Consider the following 16,101-nt stretch of genomic DNA (forward strand, 5'->3'; position numbering starts at 1 on the left):
AGGGATGGGTCCTTTATCCGGACGGAGGCCCAGGCTTTATTTAGGACCAGTTAAATGTAGAGAGTCAATGTATCTGGCCAGGCAGGCTATGGATAAGATCAAGGTGCCAGGTGGGCTGCCGTCTTATATGGGAATCCAGCAGGGAAGAAATGAGGATTTTGGAGCGTTTCTAGATAAGGTAGCTGGAGCCATAGAGAAGGCTGGAGTACCAGAGTAACATGAGAGAAATAATGCTAAAACATTGTGCACTTCAGAATTGTAATGCTACAGCTCGTGGCATTCTAAGTTACTTGAGGAGTAACTGGACAATAGAGGAGGCGTTAAGACACGATATATCGAGTGTGCCCACGGGGGCTCAGGCTTTCAATAGTTGAGGCTATTAAAGAGCTAGGGCAGGATAAAGGCACAGGCTGAGGCTTCCCAGAATCAAGTGTTAGCAGCTCTTGCACCCTTACAAGCGTCTGCGGTAACCAGTGCAGGCCCAAGCACCTCTTTTAAATGTTTCCGGTGCGGCGTTAAAGGACATTTGCGACGGAATTGCCAAGCTGTCGGTGTGTGGTGCCAGAACTGCCGCTCGGACAACCACAACACCGTCACCTGCCGTCGCCGGTCAAGAAACCTCCAGCCCAGCGCAAGAAAGAACAGCGGCCGCGCTCCGATACAAGCTGCCGTTCCCAGCCAGCGGCCGCCTGCCCCCCCGCACACGTCTCTCGCCGCGTTGTCGGTCTCTACGGCCCCCCCGCCCTCTGCTTCGCCCACGTCGTTCTCTGCGCCTCGCCGTGCCGCCCCCCCCTCGTCGTGCGCGGCTGCGTCTGTGCAGCCCGTGTATAACGTGGTTAAAGACGCGGATGGACCGAAACCAGAGGATCGTTGTGACCCAGGTCCTGTAGATCCAGAAAGCGAATCGGACGCATTTTCTCTTGATACTTTGTTTGGAGCAGGAATGACAAATTTCCCTACAGCGTACTGTGATGTCTTAGAACAAGGCAGAAAAGAAACAATATTAAGAGGTGATGCTGACACGTTGCAAACCTTTCCTAATCAGGTCCCCCATTTGGAATCCCTGCCTTGTGAGGCAGTGAAGGAGCTAAGGGAGTCAGTGAGAACATACGGAGTTCAGTCAGCCTTTACATACAATCTTTTGGTTGCAAACAGTGACAGTTGCGCTATGACCCCTCACGATTGGAAAACTGTGTTAAGAATGATCCTCTCTGCTATGCAATACGCTGTGTTTATGATTGAATACCGGCTACATAATTTGACTGATACCTCTTTGCCTCAAATTGGGACACATCCATGTGGCACAGCACCTCTTCAACTGTGTCAGACAAATGTCACTCACATTCCTGAATTTGGCTGTCTAAAATATGCACATATAACAATAGATACTCATTCTTCTTATGTATTTGCCACAGCACATACAGGTGAACACAGTCATGACACCCGTAAACACTGGTTATCTGCTTATGCTGCTATGGGAATCCCACATACTACAAAAACAGATAATGGGCCTGCATATACCTCTAAGGCCACTCAAACTTTCCTCCAAGAAGGGTGTGTTAAACATACTACAGCCATTTCTCATTCTCCCACTGAACAAGCTATCACTGATCACATTTATCAAACACTGAAATCCATTCTTATTATTAAACAAAAAAGGGGGAATATGGGAGACACACTACAAGAAATATTATGCAAGGTTTTGCTTGTTTTGCTTGTGCTGAATTTTTTGAAAATATTATGTAAGGTTTTGCTTGTTTTGCTTGTGCTGAATTTTTTGAAAATATTATGTAAGGTTTTGCTTGTTTTGCTTGTGCTGAAGTTTTTGAATCGTGTTCATACAGATACAGCTTATGTGGATCATCATTTTGAGGCTTCCCCAGTGCAAAGGAACAGCCTATGGTTATGTTTGGTAATATGGCCACAGGATTTGGGACTGTTCCCTACACTGACAACTTGGGGTCGTGAATATGCTCGTATTTCCACAGGGGACTGGCCCTATGTGGGTATCCAGCATGATATCTTCGTCTCATCTGAAGGCAGAAATAACATCCAGCTTTATAGTAATTGTAATTGTGTGTTTCTTACTTAGTGGTATTGCTTTGTAACTTGCTGTGTTATAGATAATATTAGTAATAGTCTGACATAGTGTGTGATAGTGATAGAACTAGAGGGAATGGTTTTAAGCTGCATCAGGGGAGATTCAGGCTGGACATTAGGAAGTATTACTTTTCGAAAGAGTAGTCAGGCATTGGAATGCACTGCCCAGGGAGGTGGTGGAGTCACCGACCATGGGAGTGTTCAAGGAACCGCTTGGATGTGGCACTGAGGAATATGATTTAGCCAGAAAGTATTGCTGATGGTTGGACTAGATGATCTTCTAGGTCTTTTCCAACCTTGATAATTCTGTGATTCTGTGATTTTCTGTTTTACCAATGCAGTCTCAAGATTTAGAGTTTAAAACATTAGCTAGGATGTTGTGTGCTTCTTCTATTTTAGTAATAGATCAGATGTGTATTAAACAGGATTTGATCTAATCAATGCTAGAATCTACAGGAATAGTTCTTTTAATGTTTTAGTACTGTTTGGTTATGATGTTATTAGCCTATTAATTAGCTTTTCTTAATTTGCAAAGACAAAACCTGGAAAGGAATCCCAGTCAAAGAGATGACCCTGTATCATAGAACGGATACCTCTTTTACATCCAATTAATTGGGATCTGAAAATATAACCATGCATCATTTTAGACAAAAGTGCACGCTAATAGAACTAAATTTGATAGTTTATTCTGTTTTCCAAGCAGGTGTTCCACTTGGGCTCTATATCACGCACTGGCCATGCGGATATGGTGTACAACTGGAAGAAATCCTTCAGACCCTGAATGCAGGAGAGAATCTGTGATGGGTGAGAGAGGAAGGTGCACCTTGAAGCAGGGGACGCCCTGCTGGCACTACCTGTTCAACATCCACCACCAACATGGCTTGCTGTTTCTCAAGGGTCAATAAGTATTAATGCCCCTAGTGATACTCTAGTACATTTGTCCTCTAAAATTGGTTCTATTTGACATGCTATTCCATTAAATTGTGCGATCATTAATCAATTATTAGCCCGGATAACTCAGTTGGTAGAGCATGGTTATGAGCATCCTAAAAGCATTTATTGCACAAATTTTAGTGGTCATTAAAATCAATATATTAGAGTATATGAAAATTGAAGACTTTTCCTGATCAGTTACAGATTAACACAATGGGACCCTCACGGATTTATTTTCAGGTTGCAGAAACTTAGGTTGCAGTACAAACATGTTTGTTCTTTTTAGTGGATTTAATAGTAATGTTGTTATGTTGTATTTGACTTGTCTCTTTTTCATTTTTAGAGTATTGTCAATCGAGGCCTTGATTGAGTTATAATAGTTATGTTATTAATTTAAGTAGTGTTGCTATTCTATAGGCAGTATTGTAAGAAGAATTCTACAGAGCGTCAGTCATGGATCCAGATGAGAAGTTCACAGAACAGCAGCTATGAAGCAGGATAAAACTACATGAGAACTGACTGAACAAATGAACTGAACTGCTTGTTAAATATGATTAATCGGTCGTTAAATCAAACCCTTTTTTATCCTAAAAGAAAACGGGGGAAATGTAGAGAGTGTTTTTTACAGCTAGCTGAGAAGGGTCGTAAACACGGTGCAGTTAATCAAGCAGCCATGCCACCTGCAAGGACAGTGAGATCAACAGGATGCCCTGGGATGGTGAGAAACTAACCATGGTTTTGTGAACTCGGCAAGGGAGTAACTTTCAGGATGATAACAACAAGCTGCAAAGATACTCGGGGATGGTATGTAATTGGGAACCAATGATGAGCTCCACTTTTGCAATATGTATGAGCTAATTATCCGTATTATAAAGGTACACGCAGCCAAGGAATAAACGAGAATAGCTGATCATATGTCAATGACAGGTGTGGTCGTCTGCTTTTCTCCCGCCGTTCTGCAACAGAAAGGAATAAACACTCTGTCCACTAGAAAGAGATGAGTGAAACTCCAGTGAGTGTGGAGGGCAACAAATTTTAAACCTTTGCTCTGCTGTTTTCTTGCAATCAAAGCCTGTGTATTAATTTATGAAATGTCTGTCTCCTGGCATAAACAGCTGCACATTCATTGAGCATAAACAGAAGCATATGTAATGCTGATGTCAAACTAACCTTTATATCAATAGACGAACCCACCTTCTCACCAAGCTAACCTGATTGAAAACCAAAGTCTAAGTGAGAGCAAGGCTTGAAATCTCATACTGACTATCCATCTTACAAGAGTTCTTTTTCCCTTCTTTCAGCTTAGAAATGTGTCTCAGACCAAAGCATCAGTTTTTACTACTGATATTCACTTCTAGAGCACTAGATACTTTCACAGTGATCAGCTTGTTGCATGCTCAAACCTTGTATTATCAATGAAATTATGAGCCATGCTTTTGTGTTTAACCTAAGAGTGGGTAAGCTCCTTTTCTCAGTGTCCTAGGTTGGACAGTAAGGCATGGGCAAATTTCTTAGTTACCCCACTTAATTTACCTCAATTTGTGCTCCACTCTAATGCCAAATGCAGTCTCCCTTACATCTGATCATCCCACACTGTGCTGAGGGACTGTCTCATTCACTACAAAGCCCTATTCTCCTGAAAGACTCATCTGAAACATACAGCTCTTCATTCTCTGCTGGCGATCAGAGCTTCAAGACCTTTTTTATTTTTTTTTCTCCTTGCTATCTGTTTGGACTGGTCTCTTCCCTGTGACACGTGTTGACCATGTGCTGGGTGAGCATTTTGCCTTCTAACATAAGTCACATTCCTGCTACTGCTGCATCAGCATCATCTAACTGGATGGGAGCAAGAAAGGAAATGCTGAATACATTTGAAAAATCACTCACAGCCAGGCAGCTCAAGGACATGACATATAAACTTTTCAGAACATGCTTTAAGGGGCAGACATTCACTTAACCCCATCTAGAGCACGTAGCAAGCTGTTTGGCTTTGTTCATTTCTTTCGACAATTCTGGTGACGACAGCAGCAGATACTATTTTTATGAAGAATACCACGTGGTGAGCACCTGCATGAGTAATGCTCTCACTTCTCAGTATTTTGCCCTGCATACTTTCTGTAGCTTCAATTTCATTGCAGTTTTTCCCATTAAAAAATGCAAAATTGGTATTTTCTAACACAGTCTTCATGACAGGTAAAAAACAGATAAAATATAATAACAAATAGAGTGCTGAGAGCAAATAGATTCTTGCAAAATGTCAGATGAAAATGACTCTGAATCTGATGAATTCATTATTATGTCCTTTAATAGCAAAGAAGACATGGAAAGAAATAGGAAAGAAAGCTGTGATGAGCATAGAAAGTATTCTTTGTTTACCATGAGTGAGGTTAAAATGTGCTAACTACTTATCAGGTACACAGAGGATATTGTGCCAGGTGCACAGATTGATAGGTTATAAGATGCTTTGAAAACTGAAGGTCATATAGATGGCTTACTGCAAATTGGATATTTTAGCAGATGGCATGGGTATTCAGTAGTCCACCTGGTTTGAAGAGGGAATTTTCTAATGCTGTACAAAAATGCCAGTGAATAAATAATAATAAAAAAGTCAGATAAGAGGGCTAAACTGCGCTACTTACTTGTGATTTTCCACATTTGCAGTCTTGTCATTTTTTACTTAAAACAGTTTGTTTTTCTATAATGTAGCCACTAGCCTAGTCACACCTGATGCAACATATCAAAAGCATGAGGGGGAGAAGTGGGGCAAGGGTGGTATTCTGAGTGAAATTTCATGCCTATTTAATGTCATAATTACCTTTGAATTTTTTCGTTTGTGAAGGAGGAAAAGAGAGAGACAAAGTAAGGAGAAAGAAAATGTATCTCAGTTACTTCAAGATTTATTTATTTTTTTTCAAAACAGAAAAACACACTCCCTGCCTGTGGACATGGTAGAGTTGACTAAGCATTGGGGCAGTACTATGCTGACAGGCTCCTCTGGACAGCACACCTTCCTTCTGCTTATCAACTGCACCACTCAGCTGCTGCTGTAAGCAAACTTTCTGAGGGTACACTTGATCCCACTCAATCTATGACATTGATAAAGATGTTGAAGAATACCAGTCCCAAGACTGACCCCTGGGGGACACCACTTGTGACCAGCTTCCATTTGGACATATATCCATTAACCACACCATTCTGGCTGCAACCATCCAATTAATTCTTTATCCGCTGAATAGCTCAATCTTTCAATCCACATTTCTCCAATTTAGCGATAAGGATGTGGTGTGGGGCCATGTCAAAGGTCTTGCAGAATTACAAGTAGATTATATCAGTTACATTTCCTTTGTCAACTGATAAAATCACTTCACTGCAGAAGTCGCTCAGATTGGTCAGTCACAATCTGCCCTTGGTAAATTTGTACTGGCTGTCCTACATGTCCCTTAACATCTCTTCTGGAAAGATTTGTTCCACAGTCTTCCCATGCTCACTGGCCTGTAGCTCCCCAAGTCTTCCTTTCTTAAAAATGGGAGTGATGTTTCCCTTTTTCCAGTCATCAGGGGCTTCAACTGACAGACACAGCTTCTCAAATAATGGAGAGTAGCTTGCCAATTCCTCATCCAGATCTTTAGACGATGCATAGGAGCCATTACTCATCTATGTAATATAGTACTCCATGGCTGAGAGAAAACCATTATGGCTTTTGTGTCATTTCTTGAAATAGAGGTACTCCAAACAGAGAGGAAAGGAGGTGTTGTTAACGTCACTAATCAGCAGCCTATACTCTTTCTGGGATGTGATTCATTGGCATTAAATTCAGCTAAGAGTCACACTTAAGATCTATGCATAGCCACACAGGAATGGTTTATATATTCTCTTGTTTTCTTTTGTTTTTCCTCCATCAAACTGGAGCCTAAGAGGAAAGGAATGCTGGAGAGAGCCACTACAGTGTCAGAAGTCTCTTCTGCCACCAAGCAACACATTACTGAAGCAAAAACAGAGCCTCTTTCTCTGCCTCTTGAATAGTCTGAGTCAATTCAAGATAGCGGAAAGGTCAGAATAATTAGGTGGAAGCACTCTGTTCCCCATTCAGTGGGGAAAGAAGGGAACTTTGAGTGTAGCTTTGTGCCGAGAGAGGATGCATTGCAATGTGTACTTGTTCAGTACTGTTCAAAATAAACCTCAGCTATAAAAGTACATGTCATGGCCTCAGGATCTTTTCTTTGTTGAGACATGCAGTTGTATTACAGATGAAAGAATGATGTAAAAATGGAGGGGTCTCACGACATAAAGAACATGGCAGTCTATGACAAAGCTATTTTCAACAATGCCCCTCTGCTCAAGAGAGAGGTATTATCACTGTACAAAGTGATTTTATTTTCTTTTTTTCCAGTTTATGGAGTATTCAAGAAGTATTCACAGACATACAAATGATGGTTGTGATTTGAGAACAAATATTAGCTTCCATCTGGAAAAAAAAATTGATATATTTTAAGGAAGAGAGCAAAAATCTTAACAAATTGCATTTTTATTAATAATTTCTTTTCATAGCAAAATGCTGCAAGAATTCATGACACTAATTGTACAACTGCATGCCAGCTGATACAATGAACAGTGTTTTAGTCAGGTACCTGACTGAAGATATACTAGTGATGCCAGTAGGTAGATGGATTTATATATTCTGGAATGTTAATTGCTAGATTTTAGAGAACAAATTGTCCTCTGCATTCTGATAACGGTGTGATCATAGAAGCAAGAGTACAAAACACTGCAAGGAAGCTTGGTGGTACCAAGAGAGACTAACTGTTCAGCCAGACTAGTGCCCTGCCTCCAAGAGGGACCAATAGCAGACAGCCTGAGGAGAGGAGGGAGCAAGGGTAAGACAGTGCTTCTCCAGAATGCTTCCCAGGTACTCTCAACCAAGAAGTGTCCTTGAATTTAATGCCTGTCACTGAATCCTCTGCCATAGAACAGTACCACATGAAGGATGGGATAAAATGACACTTATGGCACCAAAGCAGATCTGCACTCTCTGATCATCTCCAAGGGCCAGGGGTTTCAAGTCTGTCACCCTCAGAGAACAGTCATGAGGCTGAGTGGGCCAGAAAGTTGTAAGGAAATGTGGCTATGCATGGCTGCCCTCCACCCTCTGCAGCTAAGCTCTGCATCTAACAGAGCTCTCACCCATCTGGCACTGCTGAGCTCTTTTTTCAGTAAGAGAAAACTGCATTAAATGTGTTGTTTGAGCTTTGTGCTTGTTTTTAAAAGCAATATCTGCCACCAAGTGGAAAATGTTATCATTTCACCAATATTTATGGATTATTACCAGTAATAATCTCAGCATTTATCTTGTTTGTTACTCTGAAAGAGTTCAAAGCAGACAGGTAGAAATATGTTTTACTGAAACACAGTGTTAATCGTCTTGCTGGTTCATTTCCAGCACAGATTAGAGACCTTGCTGAGGAACAGACTGCAGTGTGTAACGTGGAAAACTAACAGAGGTCTTGTGTGGAAACAGCCCTTAGTTCTTAGCATCTGTAGCTGGGTCTCTTGACACAGAAGACAACTCTGCTGTAATACTGGAACTGCAGAAATTCACACTCATCTGAATCTTCTGGAGCCTTGATTTCTATTTCTTGTGCTGAACCTGGACTGCTGCCTTGACTTAAACCATCTTCTTCTTATCCTGTCTACAATGACCACCAGTAAGTTGAGCTTCAGAAATCCTAGGAAGAATTCCCTTTAGGGAATTGGTGGTTGATGAGTAAACTGAAAATACTTCCATCCCTGATATTTTCTAGAAGAGCTTCAGCAGAGACCTGTGCTACAAGAAACCAGACAGAAGTGAATCCCTTGGCCTTTGAAATAATGTCAGCCATTTTTGCCTGTTCATTTAACATCAAAGGAGTAAAAGTGCACTCTTTCCCAGCTTTGGCTCCAAGATCTTGCACACATCTAAACTAAGAATCTGTGAGATAAAGGAAATAAGCATGGCATAAAAACCAGGAAAGGAGATGTCACAAAGTTATACAGATCAATCTATGTCCGGGACAGGGGAAGCAGTAGGCCTGTGGGTCCCCTGGCCCCCAACAAATGGGAAAGGAAAAAGGGAAAGGGGTAGGGAGATGGGAGCTGGGTGCAAGGAAACAAATAGTGAAGCGGCAACGATCTAAGGAGGAAAACTTATTTTACTAATTACAATCTAATTGAAATTGAGGCTAATAAATCAAGTAAATAAGAGAGAAAAAGAGAGGTTTCCGAAGACCGAGAAGCCTACTTTGAAACTGAAGGTGCCACAGCTTGGAAGCACACCCACACCTGCTGCCAGGCAGTGAGAGAGAGCCAGCATCACTTCTGTGACGTGTTTCCCTTTCCGACCATGAGGTCCTCTGGTACGTGTAGTCTTCTCTGTGCTCCACATGATGTTATGATGTGGAATACCAATAGAAAAATTACAAAACCATGACAGGATAATAGAAAAAGAGAAAGAAAGCAGATTAAAAGAAAAAAACCAAAAACAAACAGAAACAATAGTGCTGGAATCTCCAAATGAGATCAGAAAGAACTCTATGATGTTAGCTGGCATTCTCGCATCCTGCAGAAGATGGTACCAGTACTCCAGTTTGAACTGGAAGACAGACTAGAGGTGGAAAAGATAGACGTGGGGAGATCTAGTGCTAGTAAGGGAATGATACATAACAGCAACCCTACATAGAAGACTGGGAAAAAAAAAAAAAAAAAAGGCCAAGGTGCTATGTTCATGTTTATGAAGCAGCAAAACTGCTTCTGATAGATTCTTGGCAATACCAGGCAAAGTATTCACAGGCCAATAGTCACATACAGAAAGAAGAGCTGAACTCACCCAGCTGGTGAAGGGGCTCTCTGGCTATGCAGCACTCCTTTTCAGAGAGCAGCCTAGATCCAACAGATACTCTTCCTTCAGTGTGTGGCCCTTGTATGAGACCCAAGTAGCTCCACTGTTGGTCCACCTCTTCTGGTCACAGATACAAACAGTTTGCCTGCTCTCCTCAGGCCAACCACACCCCCTTCACCTGGGGGCTCAATCACTAGTTCAAGCCCTAATCTAACAGTTTCCCTGCAATGCTGATTGTGCCAATTGTGCCTGTACCCATTACTCAAAGATTAATTGCTCTAACATAGCTTGAAAAGTTGCATATGGTTGCAGACAGACGGAAGCTGTCTGGATCTTGACTAAAGAGACATGATCAGTGTGGCCAGCTTCTTGTTCCCATTGCCTAAGCTTACCTCAGAGCTCAAGAACAAGGCTGGGACCCCAACTAGTCATACAGTGCTTCCTCTAATGGGCTGGGTCAGAATTCCTGGTAGGTGCTTTTCATGAGTGAGAGGTGATTTTATCAAAGCTACAGTGCTTAAACAAACACAAGATGTTTAAAGAGGTTTTATTTGCTAATAGTGCAGCAGGAGCAAGCAGGATGCAGTAAGACAAAGTATTTTCCTAGTGGCTGGACCAGCTGCTCTGTGAAATGACTTTGTCCCACCTGTGAAACTTGGCTGAATGTGTCAGTATTTAATGATCTCTTAAAGGTGCCTAGCTAAAATACATTTTATTCATCTATGGATGCTTTAAGGTAGGTTAGAGTGCCCTGTCTGTAGAAGAATGCCAGAAAACAGAAAAATCAGCTGGATAGAATAGCATGTTTACAGGACTTCTTTATAAAATAACATCACTTTTCTGTTTGCCTGTGAGCTTTGACAGGTGTATTATGTTCATTCTGGAAGGAGTGCATAACTTTTAAGGAAAGTACTATTATTTGTTTTTGTTTTCTAATTTGGTCTCCTTTCATAACCTAGAAGAGGCAAAATACATTGTAGTTGGAGGCTGTATATTGGAGCTGACTTAGTTGATGTAGATGCTATTTACTTGCTCTGATGGGCAGATTGAGATTTGCCCAGTTGTGTATGAAGTGACCTTTGACTGATACTATATTCTCATCTCAGAGCAGCAGCAGTGGCCCTCAGCGAGAACATTTGGGTTTTTGCTGGACAGAGTGCCTACTACATGGCGTAAGAGGCACAGTAGACAAAAGAGTAATAATGGAATTACTTTGTCTCTGGTACAAAGCAAGAATAGCAGTCATGGCTAGTGATGTTCAGTTCCTTATTAACTGAAACTGGCACTTAGGGAAAATAATATGCACTGTAGATAGACTTTCCCAGCGCAAAGTTCTCAACAGCAGCAAAGCTCTCAGCTGCCTGCTCCTTGCAGGAGGAACACAGGTTGGTGCCTGCCTCAGCTGATGGGAAACATCTGGCAGCCTACACAGAGCATGCAGCCTGGCATGTAGCTGTCTCCAGGAACAGAGTTTCCTTACTGTGTCCCTTGGTTTTCTTGGCACGTCCAAGTCTCCCAGTCCCTCAGGGCTTCCTGCATACACTGCTTTAATTGCATTGCTTCTCTCCTGCAGTCAGAGTGCTTGCAGTGAGACAGATTCACCCCTCTGGTTCATCCTTTTCTGGAAAGACCAGCCAAGCTTAAATCAGAGTTAGGAAATTTCAAGAATTCACACATGTAAGGGTATGTGAGACTGGACATAAATAAACCAGGACAAAAATGAAGTTTGACTCTAACTCAGCTAACATGGACTTTTCTGAGTTATGTTGTTTTTCTGGTCATGGCATGTGTCGGCTGTCAGATGTTAGCCCTGGGCTCCACTGTCCTCAGCAGATGCCTTGGTACTGGATAGCACTCTGGAACAACCAGACTTTGCAGCAATGCTGTTTTAGTGGACAATCCTAGCTCAGGTTAGTGTGCATATCCTGAGGATAGATGGCTCTATCTAGAGCTGGGCATTAATTGGCTGCTCAGTAGCAGTAATTTCCTTCTAGCACCTACTAGGAGATGTGATGACAGTTCTTCCTGGATGAACTTCTAAAGAATCACAGATTACTTCTGTTGCTCTTACAGAGCCTCGCAGGTGACTGATGTGGGCTCTTACACCCATATCCTATAATGAAGTTTTATTAAACTTTACATAAGTAGCAAGCTTTATACACTTGGAAGCTCATGGTCTCTGTTGCGTTGTTAGCTCTATTTAGAGAGAATTCTTGGAGTGTTACTAACATAAATGACAGATCTGGTTGGAAGCTGATTTGCTGAGATGCAGGAATAAGCTTTTATTGAACATCAGATTCACATCACAGCATTCTCTCCTTCATCTGGATTATTTCTCAGGATCTCCTACTTCCTAACTTTAGGATATGGTTCCTCTGCACCTTCAGGGACTTTGGCTGCTTTTCCCTGTCACAGCCCTCCTACTTCCTGTTCGCTCTCTGTGGTTACTTCATTTTCTTTGTTACCTTTCCAACAGCTGCCTTGTGGCTTCCAGCTATCCTAAGTCTATTTTCATTTCATTCTCTAAAGCACTGCTCTCCTATCAGTCAAATCCCTTACAAATAGTAAACAGCTGTGATACTTCCTCTATATAAATATCCAAATAAATTTCACTGTGCAATTGCATTACTTTAGTGATAACTCATAACCCATGGCTTTGCTCCCTTGAGCTTTCTAACTGTGATGCATTTGGTGCAAAACTTTTACAGAAGATGTTGTGACTGATCTGTGCTTGAAGCTACCTATTACACTATGTGTAATAAAAACAAGAAAAAATGTCCATAACACTAGATTGTGGGTCTAAGAAGATAATACTACTTAAAAAAATTTAAACTACATTGCTCTTATAAATCTAAACATTATTATCATCAGTACATACAGGTTTCAGCTTGTTTTAAAAGATATAAAAATGTTTTGTAGTACAGGACAATGGACTTAGAGCATCTGCATAGCCTTAACTAAGCTTGATGGTGTGGATCAGTGATAAAACCATCATTAAGACCAGTGATGTTAAAAGCCCATATATGTGTATATTTTAGAAGCATATTAGGGTTTTTGTTTGTCTCATCACTTTCATGGTATTTTAAAATAATACCAATGAAACCTTCCAATTTTCTTTTCTAGGTGGGAAACTTTTTATTTCTTTCATCATAGAAAGAAACAGTCTTGTCAAAAGATTTGTCCAAAGTCATATAAATCAGTGATGAGCACTAAATCAGTGCCTCCTTAATCATATATGTGTCTAGCATACAGACTACATTCCCTGTTAGAGCACAACTCAGTACATGGCACTGCAGCATCCTTGCACCTTTGTTGGCTATGGTATGTCACATGTTGCTGAAGAGCAAATATAAAGGAAACAGATGAGCTAAAGAAGTTGACAGAGAAGGAGAAAAATGCAGAAGCTATTCCAGCTTAGATATCTAAGCCCTCACATGTTGTTTGATAGATCTAAAGAAGTTGAAACACTCTAAATAAAAACCTACTTCCATTTGTGAGATGTCCAGGATGTATTTGTTCATTCTAATTGCCTCCGCTTCTATACTGTCCTTTCCTCCTTTATGGCGCTGAATAAAAATGAAGGCTTCTTTCTGTGACTAAATAGTTGACATTAAAAATGGAGTTTGGTTAAGCCTAAAACAACATCAAAAAGAGGAAAGCTTGAGTGACTAAAGATATAGAGGCTAAAAATTATGTTAATCAGTTTCAGAATATATTATTTAAACATAAAAATGCCTTTGAAGGAAACTGACTCTAATGATTTGATTTCAACTTGTCAGTTATCCACACATTTGTTTAAAGTACCGCAAACAAGTAATTCCTTACTTGTATCAGAATATTATGATCCTTAAGAAGCCCCTTTAAAATTATCTTTCTATGACAAATTTCTTATGAATTATTAGTTGACTGTCTGAGTGGACGTTGTTTACAACACATTCCCTGACAATTATATACTATATAAAAGACCATACTATATAAAGAACTGCAGGTAAGCTTATTTTACAGAAATCTGCAAATATTTTCAGATATTTTGTAGTAATTTCTACTTTCTCAGGAGTAACCCAGAACTGACATGCTACATAGTACTCATAACTGTAGGAAGGAAGATAACAAAGTGTTACCACACCAACTGCATGCAACTATTAATGTCAGCCAACTGTCCGTGTTACTTAGTCCCATGATCTTGCTTAAGTTGTGTTATGTGTACATAGGTATCATCTTCAATTCTCTCTTCCTTTTATCAGTGTCTTTAAAACAAGCAAACAAACAACCAAAAAAATAAGTCCAAGTGCTTCTTCTATCATCTCCATTGTTTTAAACTTTGCATTGAGGAAAAGATCTCCAAGTGATGTGGAAATATTCAGAAACTATCAGACATTGTGCTAATATCATCCTTCTGTGCCCTAATGGTCTTTTCCTGAGTTGAATGTTTGAACAAGGTCCTTTATGCCGACAGGAAATGTGAAAACTTCAGAAAATCCATTCTAGGTTGTGTTTTTTTAAGGAGAATTTTATGGCTGCTTGTGTTTTAGAAACCCAACAGAACAGATTCTAACATGGCTGGGAAAACCATTCTAAGCAGCTGGGTGATTTATTTGTCACTGTTATGAGATGGCAGCTGGTCAAACTGGAGACTGTCTCAGGCTGGTTGAAGGTAAAAAAATAGTGGCTTGCAGACAAATAATTTTCTCCCTATATATTAAATTTCAACTATATGTATAGCTAATCATTGCAATTAGATTGTTATCATTTGCTTTGTAAAAGGTACTGTTATGCTTATTAACAACATGATAGGATGTAGTAAGATAATAGAGAATGCTTGCTTTCACTTTAATGTTAATCTTCCTGCCTGCTTCCTATCATCAGTTGATGCTGAGCTTTTTTAATTCTTTCAAATACAAAATCTGTGCATGACAAATATAAGTATATTCATGTCACAGATTCTGATAGCATCTTTACTTTTTTTTTTTTTTTTTTTTTTTTTGCCAATATGAATACAGACACAATGTAGAAATAATTGAATTGATATATCATTATTGTCTTGGAAAAGGGTTTAGATACATTCTTATTGTACTAAGCTAGTATTACTTAGGAAATACCTTCTAAAGAAAAATAATTCAATGAAATAGAATGGGAGAAATATTCCATGTGTCACATGAACAGCGCTTCTCTTCACATTACCCAATTCAGTGTTTTCCTTTTTTGCAAGAATGTGGAATTTGTGACTCATGCTCACCTTTTCATCATTTAGCATATTGAAGGAATCTTTCCTGCAAGTTTGCAACTAAGTAGTTTTATATCTTTTTTGGCAGCTGATTATTCTTATCTATGTTTTAACATTTTAGTAGTATTTCTTCAGTGCATTGCTAAGGTTTGTCAAAATCATTTTGAATTATAACCCTATTTAAAAATATATATGTATATTTTTGCAGTGCAACATAAAAAAATGTAAAAAGCGTATGTCCTGCACTGTCTTTTTTGACCATGAACTCTGCTTTTTGACAGTTTTTTCTTCCCCTCTTTTGTTAGTTTCACTTCAATCAAGATTTTCTAACTTCCTTGTTACAACATGTGAGACAATGACAAGAGACTTTTTGAAATGAAAATGTTTGATGTCTTTCTCCATCCACAAATACTGCTTCCCATCAAAGTCGAAAATTAGATGGGATTAATTTCTTAACCAATCCTCCTGATCTCTTGATCCTTTGCAGTCTTGATTTTTACAAATAAGTTGTCTGCCCTTTCAGCATGTCCAGGGAACATCCTGTTTGACCTTCTCCAGTTTTTCAGACCCATCATCCATGAAAGTTTTCCTGTGGCAGTCACTTCATTGTGGCCTTCCAGCATGAAAGGGAGCACATAAGCAAGAGGGATAGTCATTTTTTACTTGGGATGATAGTGATAGACTGAGGGAGAATGGCTATAAAATAAAACAGTGGAGATTTAGGCTAGATGTTAGAAAGAAATTCTCAGAGGGCAGTGAGGCACTGGCACAGGCTGCCCATAAATACTCTGAATGTTCCATCTCTGGGTGAATGGCCCTAGGCAGCCTGATCTGGTAGGTGGCAGTCCTGCCCATGGCAGGGGTTGCAACAGGATGTCCATTAAGTTCCCCTCCAACCTAAGCCATTCTATGATTCTATTATATGTTTCACAATATGTAAATATTGCAGGTGAATTCCACTGGGCTTAGCATT

General features: G+C 40.1%; 1 protein-coding gene across 1 annotated transcript; it reads left to right on the forward strand.

Moving 5' to 3' along the window:
• Nucleotides 1-67: 67 nt before the first annotated feature.
• Nucleotides 68-3,403, forward strand: LOC107311219. Its single transcript, XM_015857559.1, has 4 exons — nucleotides 68-178; nucleotides 392-1,699; nucleotides 1,796-1,912; nucleotides 3,377-3,403. Exons 1-4 carry the CDS (start codon nucleotides 68-70, stop codon nucleotides 3,401-3,403), a joined length of 1,563 nt encoding a protein of 520 aa, XP_015713045.1.
• The last annotated feature ends 12,698 nt before the right edge of the window (nucleotides 3,404-16,101 follow it).

The sequence above is a fragment of the Coturnix japonica genome, chromosome 3 (genome assembly GCF_001577835.2).
Source record: "Coturnix japonica isolate 7356 chromosome 3, Coturnix japonica 2.1, whole genome shotgun sequence".
NCBI classification, from domain to species: Eukaryota; Metazoa; Chordata; class Aves; order Galliformes; family Phasianidae; genus Coturnix; species Coturnix japonica.

Coding starts and splice junctions, on each gene's coding strand:
- LOC107311219 (XM_015857559.1), top strand. CDS start 68: ATGTATCTGGCCAGGCAGGCTATGGATAAGATCAAGGTGCCAGGTGGG. Junction 1,700..1,795: donor TACAAGAAATATTATGCAAG/GTTTTGCTTGTT, acceptor ATATTATGTAAG/GTTTTGCTTGTTTTGCTTGT. Junction 1,913..3,376: donor ACAGCCTATGGTTATGTTTG/GTAATATGGCCA, acceptor TTTCATTTTTAG/AGTATTGTCAATCGAGGCCT.